The sequence below is a fragment of the Sycon ciliatum genome, chromosome 1, assembly GCF_964019385.1.
Source record: "Sycon ciliatum chromosome 1, ocSycCili1.1, whole genome shotgun sequence".
Classification (NCBI taxonomy): domain Eukaryota; kingdom Metazoa; phylum Porifera; class Calcarea; order Leucosolenida; family Sycettidae; genus Sycon; species Sycon ciliatum.
This window is the reverse complement of record NC_088643.1, coordinates 85,103,578-85,119,524: the sequence shown is the minus strand read 5'-3', so window position 1 is coordinate 85,119,524 and position 15,947 is coordinate 85,103,578. Positions and strand designations below refer to the sequence as shown.

The 15,947-nt window shown below is 46.7% G+C and overlaps 1 protein-coding gene across 3 annotated transcripts in view; it reads left to right on the top strand.

The window, feature by feature from the left end:
• The window catches only part of LOC135806012 (myoferlin-like), a 41,825-nt gene that overhangs the window by 14,446 nt on the left and 11,432 nt on the right, over positions 1-15,947 (top strand). For all 3 annotated transcript variants that reach the window (XM_065320143.1, XM_065320141.1, XM_065320142.1), the window contains 21 exons: positions 115-231; positions 1,461-1,569; positions 1,865-2,067; positions 2,641-2,747; positions 2,925-3,018; positions 3,307-3,417; positions 3,590-3,760; positions 4,666-4,809; positions 5,336-5,413; positions 5,547-5,626; positions 6,060-6,174; positions 6,390-6,498; positions 6,828-6,958; positions 7,118-7,291; positions 7,543-7,591; positions 12,134-12,211; positions 12,421-12,602; positions 12,834-12,980; positions 13,262-13,369; positions 13,573-13,737; positions 13,907-14,105. In XM_065320143.1, the coding sequence (XP_065176215.1) occupies positions 115-231; positions 1,461-1,569; positions 1,865-2,067; positions 2,641-2,747; positions 2,925-3,018; positions 3,307-3,417; positions 3,590-3,760; positions 4,666-4,809; positions 5,336-5,413; positions 5,547-5,626; positions 6,060-6,174; positions 6,390-6,498; positions 6,828-6,958; positions 7,118-7,291; positions 7,543-7,591; positions 12,134-12,211; positions 12,421-12,602; positions 12,834-12,980; positions 13,262-13,369; positions 13,573-13,737; positions 13,907-14,105 (2,671 nt within the window). The remainder of the gene's footprint in view (positions 1-114; positions 232-1,460; positions 1,570-1,864; positions 2,068-2,640; positions 2,748-2,924; positions 3,019-3,306; positions 3,418-3,589; positions 3,761-4,665; positions 4,810-5,335; positions 5,414-5,546; positions 5,627-6,059; positions 6,175-6,389; positions 6,499-6,827; positions 6,959-7,117; positions 7,292-7,542; positions 7,592-12,133; positions 12,212-12,420; positions 12,603-12,833; positions 12,981-13,261; positions 13,370-13,572; positions 13,738-13,906; positions 14,106-15,947) is intronic.

The following is a 15,947-nucleotide window of genomic DNA, read 5'->3' as shown; positions in this document are numbered from 1 at the left end:
CTGCGACAGACAGGAGTGCTGATGGAAGTTTCGCTGATGTTTCACTGCATGGCATTTTGGTATTGTGCCTCGTGATAACTGGAAGGTGTTGCTTGTACGTGTGTTTTGTGATAGCTGGAAGGTGTTGCTTACCGCGCTAGGATGCTTGTGGAGGTCACCTCTGAGATTGGTGTGCTGCCAGAGACCACACGTCCACTTCCTATTGAGGATGCAGATAGTGCCCGTGTTGAGGTGAGTCATGTTTGCATTATTACTTGTTGCTTTGCCTACACTATGTGTAAAGCAGTGAAAGTACTGGCCATGCTCATGGAAAGGAAAGTTAGCCTATCTAACGATAACGAGAGAGCTTGGAAGCTCAGGGCCCTACGCTATGCTTTTTTGCCTTGATGACCTAGACAAAAAAAGCATAGAGATGTTATAAATTCTTATAAATTTCTCCTTTTTTTTAAGACATAACCTGGGATTCGAACCCGCACTATCGCCCTGCATGCATCCCCGATACACTTCGCATACGTACTAATTCTTCCAAGTTGCTTCACGTTATGATCTTGCATTTGAAAGCCCTATTTGAATATGCATTGTGGCCAGCCGTCTTTGATGGTACGGTACGGGACAGGTACGGTCGAGGATAATACGACACCGTCTACCGCCTTGATGACCTAGGCAAAAAAAGCATAAGGATTGTAACGTTTGGGTTTGTCCCAACGTCAAACACAAGACTCCACTCAACAGCTCCAGACAACGACTGAGGTTTATTTACAAGAAGAAGGAAAGATAAAGATAAACTGTCATGATGTGTATATGTACACAGTACGGGAATGCATAGGTAACTGATCCAGGAACGGATCGGGTACATCGATAGACTCATGAGAGTACAGAGTACATAGAACGATAATTATATAGATTGTGTCATCCATTTATGGGTAAGCGAATGGGACCACAACAAGGATGTTATAAATTTTTTAATTCTCCTATTTTTTAAGGCATAACCTGGGATTCGAACCCGCACTATCGCCCTACATGCATTCCCCCATACACTTCGCATTCATACTCATTCTTCCAAGTTGCTTCACGTTATGATCTTGCGTTTGAAAGCCCTATTTGAATACTGCGGCCAGCTGTATGTGGCCAGCTGTGTTTGATGGTACGGTACGGTACGGGACAGATACGGGATAGCGCCAGGCGTGACACAAACACACAAACAAACACACAAATACCAAATTAAAGCTGTGTGGACCCTGGCTAGCGCCAGACGTTACTGAACTACATGTAACGTCTTCTGCATAGCTACGGGAATAAAAGCATATAATTATCACTTTTGACGTGTTGTCAAGAACATCCGGTGAGTAGGATCTCTCGGATAGGCAGTCTCCTTCCGGTTGCCTTTATGCTGTCCATTTTTTTGCTTTGAGAATGAAGTCTTGTTTGGATTCTACCTCCCTATGTCTGTGTTCTTGCAGCAATATTTCCTGCGCCGTCGCAAGTTCCAGCTCCGTGCTGCATTCATGTCCGGCACTATGGTACCAGAGTCCATTGCGGATTCACCGCTCTCATTTGAGCTGAGCATTGGTAAGTGACCTGTAGTCCCATGCTTGTGATATCCCAGTATGTTCTCCTGAACATGTGACTTGGGGGGGGGGGCTATGTTGCATGTATTCAAGAAGCCCAATAATGCGTTTCAAGGCATGCAGCAGCATGAGCTAGCAGATCTGTTTGAAGTATGTTTGTGAAAAGTTTTGCACTGTCGCTTGAGTTGGCGTACACTATAGAATTTTTTTAGGATTGAATGCAACACATGTGCTTGTAAGGATGCTGATGTTGCGGTTACGAAACATGGCTATTCTCCTTTTCTTTTTTCATGAAGGCAACTATGGTAACGAATTGGACAAGAATGTCCCACCAGCATCATCAACCACCCAGCCAACAAACCCTGTCTCCGATGGTGAATACTACTATTATTTGCCGTGGACGCAATCCAAACCATGTGCAAGTGTTACCTGCCACTGGGAAGATGTGTCGGACCGCATTGATAGTTTGAACGTGCTGATCAATATCTGTGATCGCCTGGTAAGCGATACGACTTCAATGTGTCTATTCGTTTGTGTTCATGTCATAGAGTGCTTGCTTGTGTCATGTAGATCTACAAAATAGCTACTGTAGAGCAATGGTGAGTCAAAGGTAGATTAGCAAGCCACAGGACTGGAGTGATGTTAGACCTGCCAGCAGAGTGATCTCTATTCCCGAGTTTCGCCACCCAAGCCGTATGACATCGCATAGTGGCGTAGTACATCTGGCGGAGCCGGGGTGCAACGACCTGTATTGCATATCATATGCTTGCTTGGTTGGGTCTTTTTCGCACGCACCATGTGACCAATTGGTCATGGTTCAGTAGCAGTAAAGTTGGCGAGACATGGGAGAGACAACGATCACATGGTGACCAGTAAATCGAAGGACCATGAGCGCGTGATCTCTCGTGGTGCAGCATGTTTATTTTTTAGGAAGTTAAATACATGTACAGGAATTGTGTGTCGCTCCCAAGTTAAATACAACTGGAAGTATACCATTCCAGCCAACATTCTCCTAGGTCTCACTGCAACTATTTTCTGTCTGGTTATGCCTGATTATACTTCTTTTCTGCAGGAACGCAATGTGCAGCGTGTTCATCTGCTGCAGCAGGCTTCGGCCCTACCTGCAGAAACTGCTCGTGCTTTCATTGACCTAATTGACTGCTTGAGGAAGGATCTTGAGTGAGTTGACTGTCCAATGGCAACGCTAGAATGTAACACACATACCTTCTGTAATTGGATTGATTGTTGTGTATGTGGTCACGCTCCTGTGTATTGCCGCGCCCTCAACCTGATACTAGTACTGCAACGGAGGGATGTGATCTAATAGAGAACTTTTTGCCAATTATGCTTCCGTAGAGACCCACGTCGCAAGCTGCCAGAACCGTCTCGAAAGAACCCCATTGTGACGAAGCTGGATTTCCAGATCCATGCTATCCGTGAGCAAGAGCTGGTAAGATTTTTCTTCCTTTTTTGGTTCTTTTAAGTTTTAAGCATCTTCCTCTTGGAACTGGTAAGATGCATCTTGGCTGTGTACGGAAATGTGTGTCAGTACAGCCATGAAAATGTGTACTGTTGTGCTCATGAACTACCGGACTGTGTAGAGGAAAATCGGCTGGAAATTGGCCTCCGCTGCATTTCTTAATATAACCTTTGGAGTTAGTCGGTTTCTCGATCCCTTTTCACTGTAGACATATTTACTGGTGCGCACATCAATTTTTTTTCTGTGATTCTTGTATAGAAAAACATCCTGGAAAGTGCGGAGCAGCTGAGGATGTCGGCAACTGATCTAGTGGAAGCGATGAACGAGGTGGACACATACCTGAGTCGTCTTCGAAACTTGGCGTTTGAGGTAAGGCTGGCCGTGGCCAACACTCTGCTGGGTTAACTCATGCCTTGGGAGCTAAAACTTGTATGTGCTGGTTGTGTCTGTCTGAATGTAGGAGTATGTCTCTGGGTGCTCTGTGTCAGATAACTACTAGCAGTCTCAGCGAATCTGTCATCCTTTGTCTCTTCTACTTTAGGGCCAAAACTCTGTTCCAGATGTTATCATTTGGATGCTGTCCAACAAGAAGAGGCTGGCATTTGCGCGTATTCCAGCGAATGAGGTCATGTATGCACATCACGCGGACAAGACGAAATGGAACGAAGCGTGCGGCAAGAACTGTGGCAAGCCTCAGACCGTCTATTTGAAGGTACGTAATCAGCTTGATGACAAGGCGTGCCTAGATTTCACTGGGAGTGATGCTGATTAGAATGTTGGGCCTTCTTCGTACTGATATTGATGCTCTTGAGACTATTATTATTATTATTATTTCACCGTCCAATGGCAGAAGCCAATGCAAAGGAGGGGGCGTTAGCCAGCCATGGCAAGAGAAGAAGAAGAAAAAAAAAAGAATGAAGGAAAGAAGATGATAATCGGAAGAAAATAATGCATCAGCGGGGTGAAATGTATCACTATGTTGACCATGGTGGAGAGCGGCGAGATAAGCTAGCAAAAGAGGCGAGCGAGCCTACAACGTGGCATGACATTTAACATGGTCTATGAACTGTCTAATATTGGATATTGTCTTCATTTCCATGGGCAGCTTGAGCCAATACTATGGCTTTGTCGTTTGAGGAGGAGATGAGCTTGGATAGGTCAAGCAACCATTCTCATTCCCAATTGTAGCAATTTGAAAATGTATTCCATAGAAAGTATTGCAGGCAATTGTACGAAAGTAATGATTGTAATTAGCCAGCTCTGGTCTCATAATCATAGGTGTCACACCAAATTGGTACTATCTTTGATATTTGGATAGTTCAAGTCACATCCTGAAACGTGTTCATCACAAGGAATAGAAAAATAACAACTGTGTGACAAGCAGTCAGCAGCCAAGATGTCCCAAGAACATTGTAAGTACGGACTCCGGAAGACTCGCGAAATGCGTAGTCACGTGAGTGCGGGCATGAAGTAAAGTGGCGTACGTGTAGAAGCACCGTGTGCCAAATGCAAATGGTAAATATAGAACAAGCAGTGTCCAAACACTACACTATCCATGGCGGTTATTGCTCGAACTGATGTAACTGTTACTTGTTAAATGTTGTAATTGTTGTGCAGTGGCCACCAAAGAAGGACAACACATCACCAAAGTTCATGGTTGCTGCTCAGCTGCGCCTGGTCATTTGGCTCGGACAAGATCAGTATGCCAGTGATTGGATTCGGTGTGCTGACGAAGGTGAAATTTCAGTGTTTGCTGAAACGGTGAGTAACTTGTCTCCTGACCTTGATTCCCGTCACCATTTTTGCTTGTGTCTGAATGAGAACTTGTCGTACCGTGTTCCGCACTAGCTTGCCTTAAAGTACGAAAGATTGAAGGCAGCGGCAGGAGATTGTGTGGTTATTGACCAACATTGGAAAAGAATATGTGAATAATATCTTTCTCATTACCACTTACTGTCTTCTGGTACGAGCCCCTGGGTCCACTTTGGCATGAGCGATCCATACTTTTAAAGGTATACATGTCAGGGTCCGTTGAGTTTGGGGCACTGAGTCGAATGGTATTGGTCCGAGGAACCTGCAGTCCATCGCCTGTCAGCTATTCCCAATTTAACGTGAGCGCGCATTCCGGTGATGACGTCAGTGGGCCATCGGCTCTTCTGGCATATCTCCTGACAGTTGACCAGTCCCTATCCTCATTGTAGTCTCATCCAACACATTGTGAACTGTATCCATGATAATGTGTTAACACCTGGCCTGTTTTTGTTGTTTTTACTGGTTGTTTGTGCAGTATGAGAACCAGGCCAACTTGTTTGGCTGGGGCAAGAAGGGCGTGACTCGTCCGAACTGGTCTGACGTCAATGGAAAGGTAGACACATGTAGTCGTTATAGCATGATGTGTTTGTATGACCCATGGATCATAGAGGGAATTTTGCCTTTACTATTGTGTAAAACTATATAAGACGAGTGTCATTGTTGTGATCTGCTTCGTCCTTTTAAAGATGGCCCTGGAGCAAGATAAGTTTGTGGAGCCAGAAGGTTGGAAGTGGAATAGTGATTGGTTCATCAACCCTGAGCTCAGGTAAAGAGATAGGAGTTACTATGGCGCTAAGTCGTATCTTTTTAAATCCCGTACTTGATGTTCCGTCCACCATGATACCTAAGTCTTGTTTTGTTTTTATCAAAACCAGAAGATGGCTGATATGCATAGTATTGCATACTGATTTAGTAATAATAATATGTACCAAGAATACGCAATCCCTATAGTGTGCAGTGGTATGGAGCTGTGTCACAGCAAAATCCTAATAATTATTATATCAGGCAAGTAAGATTAGGTACTAAGAACTTGTGGACTGTACAACTTGCAGGCAGATCGATTGTCTTGTAGGCAAAGCATGCCTTGCGCACCCGATACTCGTGTGTACCACCATATACTAGTGGCATAAAAAGTTTTGAAAGGTGCAAAAAAGATACCGAAATCACAATGGCTGTATTGTCCCTGACCAATGCTGCAGTCTGAACTTCAGCCAGGATTCTGGGAAGTCGGAATTTTTGGAGGACATCTTCGAGTATCAGCAGCGCATTCCCGGCACAAGCTGGACCCACTCCAAGACATCTTGGGGCAATGTCGTAAGTAGCAGCGTAAATCTTTTTGTTGTTGAATATGATGTGTGAAGAACTGATTCTAACGTTACTGTTCAGTGAGGTATGTTTGGGGTTATGACAGTCAGCTGTAAGTAGTTCCTGTGTGTGCTTTATGTAATTGATCTTACAACCCGGCCATGTGGCACAGAATCTGGAATCACTTTAGAATGTCTTCTGTGATGCTATCTGTGCCATGGTAGAGAGGAGACGAGGTTGAAGGAGGACGCGATGAAGTTGAATTGGATGACGCCTGGGTGTGGAAAGATCCAGAATGGACACTGGACGTGAATCGTGCTTGTGACGAAGATGGTGAGAGCTGACGGCTTTTGTTTGGAAATTGTCCTGAAATACCTGTGCTGTGTTCCGTTTAGGCTACTATTGAGCGGTCTGTCAGTAGTATTTTGTAAGATCACCAAGGGCGTGTTATTGGGTGAATATGCAGGCTTTGTGTGCATGGCACATGTATGTACTAGTATCTTTTCTAACAAGATGACTGTGAATTGTGAAATCTGTTTAAAAATGTGGTACGTAAGTCAATTACCCTGTGCTGCTCCAATACAAGTCAATTACCCTGTGTGTAATTACCCTGTGCTGCTCCAATACAAGTTGTGTCTGACCTGTACTTGTATCTGCTGTAGGCTATGAGTACACACTGGATCCATCCATGGCTGGCTATGTGCCCGTGGAGAGGAACTATCACCTGTGCCGTCGCCGGCGCTGGGTTCGCCGCCGTGTTCGCCAGCTCACTGACAAGCAGCGCAAGAAGATGGTAGGTCATAGACTCATAGTCATGGTGCCGCAGCACGCAACACATCTGTTAGTTGTGATGTGGTACTGGCTGCTTAACATTCATATTCTACCCATGAGTTTGCACGTTAGCTCAAATTCACCTGTGTGTGTTCTGATTGCTGTGCACTGTTTCTTGCAGGCCAAGCTGCAGGACAAGATGAAAGAAGGATGGGAGTACTCGCGTCTGTTCAGCACTAAGTTTCATGCTGTTGAGAAGAAGATTGACATGGCGCGTCGCCGTCGTTGGCACCGCAAGCTCACCGCACAAGAAGATGCGTCTGCTCCTCTGTTCTACTTCCCCGATGCTGATGATGTAAGTTCGGTTGCGCTGGCAATGGTTATCTAGTATCTACACGTGCCGGTGCAGTTTGCGTTGTATGTCAGCGTTCCGGGAATGCAGTGGTGTAGCGAAGCTTGCTTTTGATTTGTTGCGAATGCTCGTTTGCTTGTCAGAGAATGGGAACTACATGAACGATGAATCTTGCGCATAGTGTACAGGTAGAACAACTCATTGTATACATTTTGATACTGTATGTTGTGCGGTGTTGTATATTGTTACTGTAGTCGGATGTCATTCATCAAGTGACTCCCCGTATGTTCATGACATTCAAAGGTAAGCTGAGAGGATAGTACATGATTGTATGCGTTTGCCACTTGTCATGTGATACACACTTGTTTCTTGTCTGCAAACTTTTCAAGTAGAGATTAGTAGGATTTTTAAATGACGGCTTTGAGCAGCAAAGCCAAGTTAGCCCACGCATGCACGTGTTTTGTCACGGTTCGTCACGCGGCACATGAATAAAAAATATTTTTTCCGAAAATGGTGGATGAAAAAATAAATCTTGCGTGGCCGCTTTGCCCTGCCTCGTGTCAGCAAAGCAACTTCCTTGTCAACAATTTCTGTCATCCAGTTAGCCAAAGTGACTCAAGGTTGTGTTTTCTCCGTTTTCTCCTTTGTCTCTCCGCCAAGCTGTACAAGAGTATTAGTTGTGCTAGTCTGCGTAGACAAGCGCTGACTCGTGTGAGCTGGAAGCGCTTGAAAATTCACAACTTCAAACAGCGATCGATCGCGCTTGGTTGAAATATTTATTTGTTGCGTGGGCAGATAGAGTAGCTCATGGTCGCAGTAGTGAATTTCCTGGAGTTCATGAGGCCAAGCAAGAACTACTCGAAGCAGAGGACCAGTTATTTAGGCCTCGACATGGCGAGTGGCGTTGACGCCAACTCAGAAATGGCTGTGATTACCTATCAAAAAATCTAGCCAAAGAAGTAGACAAGGAGCAGAGGCATTTACATGGAGCACGTACGATGGTGGTTTGCAACATGCTACTACTGCTGGAGCGACGTTGAGTGCAGGGACGATCGTTGATCATCTACGTATCAGGTGTGGTTGTCAAACGCTTGTGGCCTTTGATGTGGATATGAAGATTTTCTGCCCACTGTGCGTTCGTTATGCACCACATCTGCTGTGCACGTGGCATTACCCTCTCTCGGCGAGAAATCATCAACCCAGTCATTCTGGGTAAAACTATTCCTGATAGCTGTGCAGGCCAGCAGAAGAACCAGTACGCTGCACTTAACAAGGTGCTTATGTTCGTGTGCTTCATGGTCAATGGAATGAGTTCAACTGAAAGCAACGGTTCCGCAGGTCTTCGACAACCTCAGCAAGGTGGTCGGCCCAGCAACAGTGGTGACGGTACTTGGCATAGAAGTCGACAGCGAGGACCAGGTGATGCGGCTACCTGACAAGAAGTTATTTGCCTTTCTAGCGGCTTTGAGTGAGTAGTCCACGCGCACTAGCTACACAACGCGGGAACTGCTGTCGCTGATCGGAACCTTGTCCTTGCCGCAAAGGTGGTTCCTCCTGGCAGGACCTTCATCCGTCAACTCCTGTATCTTAGCTGGACAACTCTCTCAGTCTCTTCAGTCAGTAGTCAACATCAACACAAAAGCTCACTTGGACATCGAATGGTCGCGCTCCTTTGCCGCAAACTGGAATGGCCAATCCTTCTTCTACGATGTCGAGTTTTCCAAGTCCCCAGACCTTGAGCTATTCACGGATGCCTCTGATGTTGGCTTCTGCGGTTTCTATCAAGGACAATCGTTTTTGGGGCAACGGGCCGCTGAGATGCAGCATGAACCTATTGTGATTACTCGCTTCCGAGAACTGGCTTCCACAGCCAACCAGTGCCTGGTGCCAACTCCTCCGCTGAACTCGCCGCTCTGATTGCTGCCAGCAATGATCTCATGAGAGACTCAGACCTTTAAGCCCGGTATCTGCGCACACATAATCTGATGTACCCAGTTTCGGCTATGGCCGAGTTCCGGTCCCTGACCGCTACTGCCGGCAGCTCACGGCCAGTGTTTGTGTTCGTCGACGGCGGCTACTTCTCCCGAGTTTCTCGACTAGGATCCTCAACTGCAACCGGGTGAGCTCCCATTCTGTGCGCATTGGCGGGGCCACACTCATGGCTCACCGGAGTACAAGTGTCTGTGAAGCAGCCATATGCCGTGCAGGCTGCTGGCGAAGTGCAGCATCCGATCACTATGTCAGGCGTGCAGCCGGTATACCCTCTGTGCAATGGCTAGCAGCAAAGACTGGAACAGCCCACGCCCATGTGGTGTTGAGAACAGAAGTGAGGTACATTTGTAGTGTTGTACAGTGTTGTGCCTTCCGCTTGTTGTGCAGTCCTTGTGCCGGTGTGGCTCTGTGGGTATCACTTAGGGGTTTGCCATGGTTACTTGCAGGAAGTTATGCTAATGAGCGATGCCGTGAGAAATGCTTGGTCGTAAACACTGGTTTTTGGGAGGGTCAAATGCATTTGCCTCTCAGTGTTGTGCTGTACTGTCTCAGTGTTGTGACACCTGTATGTTGTTGTGTGGTTGACCCGCCGGTTTGAGGCATGGGTGGTCAACTGTGTATGTTGTATCGGTGTGTTCCCGTTTGAAGTTGCTGGGCCACCATGTGGTTGACCCGCCGATAATGGAGGCATGGGTGGTCAACTGTGTCTATTGTATCGGTGTGTTCCCGTTTGAAGTTGCCGGGCCACCATGTGGTTGACCCGCCGATAATGGAGGCATGGGTGGTCAACTGTGTCTATTGTATCGGTGTGTTCCCGTTTGAAGTTGCCGGGCCACCATGTGGTTGACCCGCCGATAATGGAGGCATGGGTGGTCAACTGTGTATGTTGTATCGGTGTGTTCCCGTTTGAAGTTGCCGGGCCACCATGTGGTTGACCCGCCGAAAATGGAGGCATGGGTGGTCAACCGTGTATGTGTATCATTGAAGTTGCAATACGTACATTGCTGTGACTCGCCCGATTGCTGTTGCCGGGCACCTACGCATTTATTTGCCTACTTGTGAAGAGATATCTCTTCTGGTTTATTGCATAATTCTTGGCTCAATGTTATCCACGGTGTCGCTCGATGCAAAGTCTCGTAAATATTTATCAGACAAAATTGAAAAGAAAAAAAACTATGGCAAACCCCACTTCCTTGTATTCTATCTGCTTGGTGTGCACGTGTCCACGTTTTGTACGTTTGGCACGCACATGCGTGCGTGTGTATGTGAGAGCGTGTCTGGATAAATGTGCATATTGATGTTTTGGTTGTTTTAAGTTTTATTGTGTGTATGCGTGCATGCATGTGGGTTAAATGACGGCTTTGAGCAGCAAAGCCAAGTTAGCCCACGCATGCACGTGTTTTGTCACGGTTCGTCACGCGGCACATGAATAAAAAATATTTTTTCCGAAAATGGTGGATGAAAAAATAAATCTTGCGTGGCCGCTTTGCCCTGCCTCGTGTCAGCAAAGCAACTTCCTTGTCAACAATTTCTGTCATCCAGTTAGCCAAAGTGACTCAAGGTTGTGTTTTCTCCCCTCCCTCCCTCCCTTTAGACATGACACGTCGGTATCTTGTGCCACATGACAAGGCCCCAAGGAGGGTCAAATGCATTTGCCTCTCAGTGTTGTGCTGTACTGTCTCAGTGTTGTGACACCTGTATGTTGTTGTGTGGTTGACCCGCCGGTTTGAGGCATGGGTGGTCAACTGTGTATGTTGTATCGGTGTGTTCCCGTTTGAAGTTGCTGGGCCACCATGTGGTTGACCCGCCGATAATGGAGGCATGGGTGGTCAACTGTGTCTATTGTATCGGTGTGTTCCCGTTTGAAGTTGCCGGGCCACCATGTGGTTGACCCGCCGATAATGGAGGCATGGGTGGTCAACTGTGTCTATTGTATCGGTGTGTTCCCGTTTGAAGTTGCCGGGCCACCATGTGGTTGACCCGCCGATAATGGAGGCATGGGTGGTCAACTGTGTATGTTGTATCGGTGTGTTCCCGTTTGAAGTTGCCGGGCCACCATGTGGTTGACCCGCCGAAAATGGAGGCATGGGTGGTCAACCGTGTATGTGTATCATTGAAGTTGCAATACGTACATTGCTGTGACTCGCCCGATTGCTGTTGCCGGGCACCTACGCATTTATTTGCCTACTTGTGAAGAGATATCTCTTCTGGTTTATTGCATAATTCTTGGCTCAATGTTATCCACGGTGTCGCTCGATGCAAAGTCTCGTAAATATTTATCAGACAAAATTGAAAAGAAAAAAAACTATGGCAAACCCCACTTCCTTGTATTCTATCTGCTTGGTGTGCACGTGTCCACGTTTTGTACGTTTGGCACGCACATGCGTGCGTGTGTATGTGAGAGCGTGTCTGGATAAATGTGCATATTGATGTTTTGGTTGTTTTAAGTTTTATTGTGTGTATGCGTGCATGCATGTGGGTTAAAGTCAGATTAGAGACTTACTTGGTGCAATGTAGACCACATCAACCACTCATTCCTCTGTAGACCACACCAACCACTCATTGCTCGCTGATCTGCCACGGTAACCGTGCACTTTCATGATAAACCACTTACCATAGCCACCACAAGACCAGTAGCTGCTGCTAGCATTTGGCTTCTCGGAAGACTTTCCAGAACCCTGTGCCCAATGATATGCTATTGATTGCTTTCATGACATTTTGCTGTTGTTTTAGTCAAGTGAATATGGGCACTAGACAACTGTATCCCACTCAGCTATGCCACTTGTTACTCTGTAGTATTCATATTGAACTTCATCTGCTGACGGTAGCATGTGTTGTTTTGCTGATCTGCAGAACCGCACAAGTATCAGCTGCGCGTGTACTTGTACCAGGCACGCAATGTGCGTAGCGCCGACTCATCGGGACTGTCTGGTAAGCTATGGTATGGTGTGCATGCCGTGTGTGTGCACATGAGTATAATTATGCTCATGTCTGCTGATTACATGGGTCTGCATCCAGCCTCGTTGCAACGTCTTAACGGTGTCAGTGTGTCCTGACTCTCCACTCATGTTGGGTATGCTCATTTGAAAGTCTCAGAAATATTGAAGATGTTAAAAAAAGTCTTTGTGGTGTTGGTGCAGATCCTTACGCCCGTGTTGGGTTTGGCCGTCAGTCAAGTCGCAGTATCATCCTGAAGAAAACCATCATGCCAACGTGGGATCAGACTCTGATCTTGGATGACATTGAGCTGTATGGTGACCCGAAGATTGTGGCTGCTGTCCCACCCGATGTCACTATCGAACTCTTTGATGAAGATATTGTCGTAAGTAGTAGTTGTGCTGGTCATTTTAAGCTCCCTTCTTGTCTTACACGTAGCTAAATCATTGGCAGATGCACGTATGCTGAGCCATTCGGGAGCTTCCGTTCTATGGAGTCAGTGGCAGGGATAAATGATGGCTTCGGAGAACATGTGTATCTTCATCACACTGGGTAAGAAGCAAGATATTACTGCTGATGTATTCCGCTTGGTTGGCTCTCCGTTTCTTCTGTGCAGGGCAAAGACGAGTTCCTGGGACGGTGCATCATCAAGCCATACATCCGCCTGCAGCCGAATCACCCACCACCGCGCCTGACATGGCACCCAATCAAATATTTTGGCAAGGATGCTGGAGAGCTTCTGGCTGCATTCCATTTGATGTTGGTAAGTAGGTTGGGAGCTGTCAGCTATGTCCGGTGGGGTAGGGAACAAGCAAGATCCTCCACACTAAAAAGTGGATAAATGTAGATTGTAAAATGCTGTGGCTGAGTCGACGACGCAGCGATGTCTTGTTGGATTGTGACTCCAGTTTCATCACAGCATTTTCCACCTACAGTAAAGACAGCTGTACTGGAGTCATATAAATTGTTCTGAAATGGCCTAAGCATTATTCAGATATTTGCTTATGACATTTTATGTCTTTCTGTTGGCTTTCTTGTTAACAGAATGAAGGAGATGAACTGCCGTTTGCACCAGAGCACATGGCAGGACATGATGAACTTTATCGCGTGCCAACTGGCATTCGCCCCGTGATGCAGCTGATGAGAGTCGAGGTGAGGTGACATGCAGTTTGTGATTCTTTGTTAGAACTGATCCAAGTTCTCTCCTTCTGAATCCCTATTCAACTTCACCCAGTCTCATTCCACAGTCCTGGTAGATATTCCCTTTTTTTGGGTGAAAAGTTTGAACTGTTGGCTGCCTTGTTTCTTTATTCTTTTTCGTTTTGTTTTGTTTGTATGTCCTCCCTGATGTTTAGGCACTCTGTTGGGGAGTGCGAGACTTGAAGAGGTGTCAGCTGCTGTCTGTAGACAAGCCACACATCACTATCACTGTTGGTGGCAAGCAACTGAAGACTGACGCTATCAGGAAGATGAAGAAATGTCCTAACTACGACAAGCCATTGCTGGTGTTCGAGAAAGTGGTATGTATTTTGTGCATGGATTCATGAAGGAAATATCCAAGATCTTGTTCATTCTCTGCCTTCACTACACCTTGGAATCCGGCACTCACTGGTACCTAACCCTGAACTGACAATGCTTGCCTTGAGGTTGCTTGACAGCATCTGATCTTCCTAATGTCCCCGTGCACAGGAACTTCCCCGCGAAGAGCTCTACATGCCACCACTCAACATCCAGGTGTTTGATGAACGCGCCTTTGGTCGCACACCTCTTGTCGGCACACACAGCGTGATCAACATGAAAGACTACAAGCGTGATCGCTTCACGTATGCCATGCCACTGGAACAGAAACGACCAGAAACGCCAGCAGTTGCTCCATCACCTGGTGCCGGTAGGACAGTGTTGTGTTTACCTTCCATTGTTGCCAGTACTACTCACTTCTCCCCCTGGCCCCGGTCACTCAACAACGCACCATTCAGTTAGCTTCCATACTAGTATTCACTTCTCAATAATAAACGGCGAGGGCACAGGAGGAGAAAGACGAAAAGACTAGACGGAAAACGACGACGGGAAAGACTCCCGGGAAAAGACTCAGAGGACCAACAAAGAACAAGCAGTAATAAACCGAGGACAAATCGTGACGACCAATCAGGGACTAATACGTACAGAACACATGACCAAGACCAAGACAACCAGACCACGGACGAATCACACACGACTCTCATTCCCAGACCAAACTAGCACTGCGCATGTACTGCATTCACTTGACAGTCACTCTCACACAGACGGAAGCACATCCTCACACTCTGACAACGCGTACTCCTGCATGCACCACATACCATAAACGTCACACATCACACCATACTCGCGCGTACACCTAGACCATATATGACATCAGACACTGGACTCCACCAGACAAGAACCAAATACAACGACATGCGTAAATCATAGTCGTAATACAAATAATGTTACATAGCCCTCTCCTTTGCGGAGAGTCGACCTCGACTCTCGACTCAGGGAAAATAAAGAACAGGCAGAACAAATGACAAACATCAGAGAAAAGAAACAGTAGGTCCCTTGGTTGTCGGGTAGTTGTGAGCCTGACGAACGACCGTATGGCAAGCTTGTACGGCTTGGCCAGTCCGTTGTTGTTCCAGGTATGGTGCGCCAAGCAGGGCAAAAAACGAAACACAGGTACAAGAGCATTCGATCAGTACATGGTAAACATAGGAACAGCAGGCATGTAGGGTTAAACCAACAGTGAGGACAGTATAGACGAAACAAATTACTATGGCCGCCATTACGCAAATAATATTATAGAGAAAAAAACCACAGGGATTGAACCTGAAAAAACCACAGGGATTGAACCTGAAAAAACCACAGGGATTGAACCTGAAAAACACGGAACTACATCCGCTTCGCAAAAAAACGAGAAAAAAAACTGGCAGGGACCGACTGGGGCGCGCAAGGGCCAACCAACAACACACGGAACCCATAACACCCGCAAGGCAAACCGATACAACAAAACACAGGATCCCTGCAGACCACCAGGCAGACCGTGGCTCACCATGATCAGACGCCCACCCAAACGAACTAGAGAAACCCATATGCCGAAACACAATAATTACGAAACCATACGCTCACAAAAAATCCTGGATCCGAAACGAGAATCCTACAAACCATCACAGGAAACCAAACAGTTACACAACTATCCCCTCGCGCACTGACAGCAAATATACGCACACTGCAAACACCAAACCCTTTACTGGTAGCGACTCACCGGGGAAGGGGCCTGCAGGCCAGGCTGGCGAACGCCTTTCCATCTCCATGGCCGTAGTAGCAATCTCGGTGAAGTGAGTTGAACGACGAGAAATAAAATATATTTCGAAACGGCGAGCACGAACTGAAGCCACGGTGAAAACAAAACGATCCCAGGGTCGTGGGCTGCAGAGGTAGTACCCTGCGTCGAGCGAACGTTGGGCGCCAATGTAAAGGAAATAGTTGTAGGCTTCTCCCCCTGGCCCCGGTCACTCAACAACGCACCATTCAGTTAGCTTCCATACTAGTATTCACTTCTCAATAATAAACGGCGAGGGCACAGGAGGAGAAAGACGAAAAGACTAGACAGAAAACGACGACGGGAGAGACTCCCGGGAAAAAGACTCCAAGAAAACAACAACGAACAAGCAGTAATAAACCGACGACAAATCGAGACGACCAATCAGGGACCAAT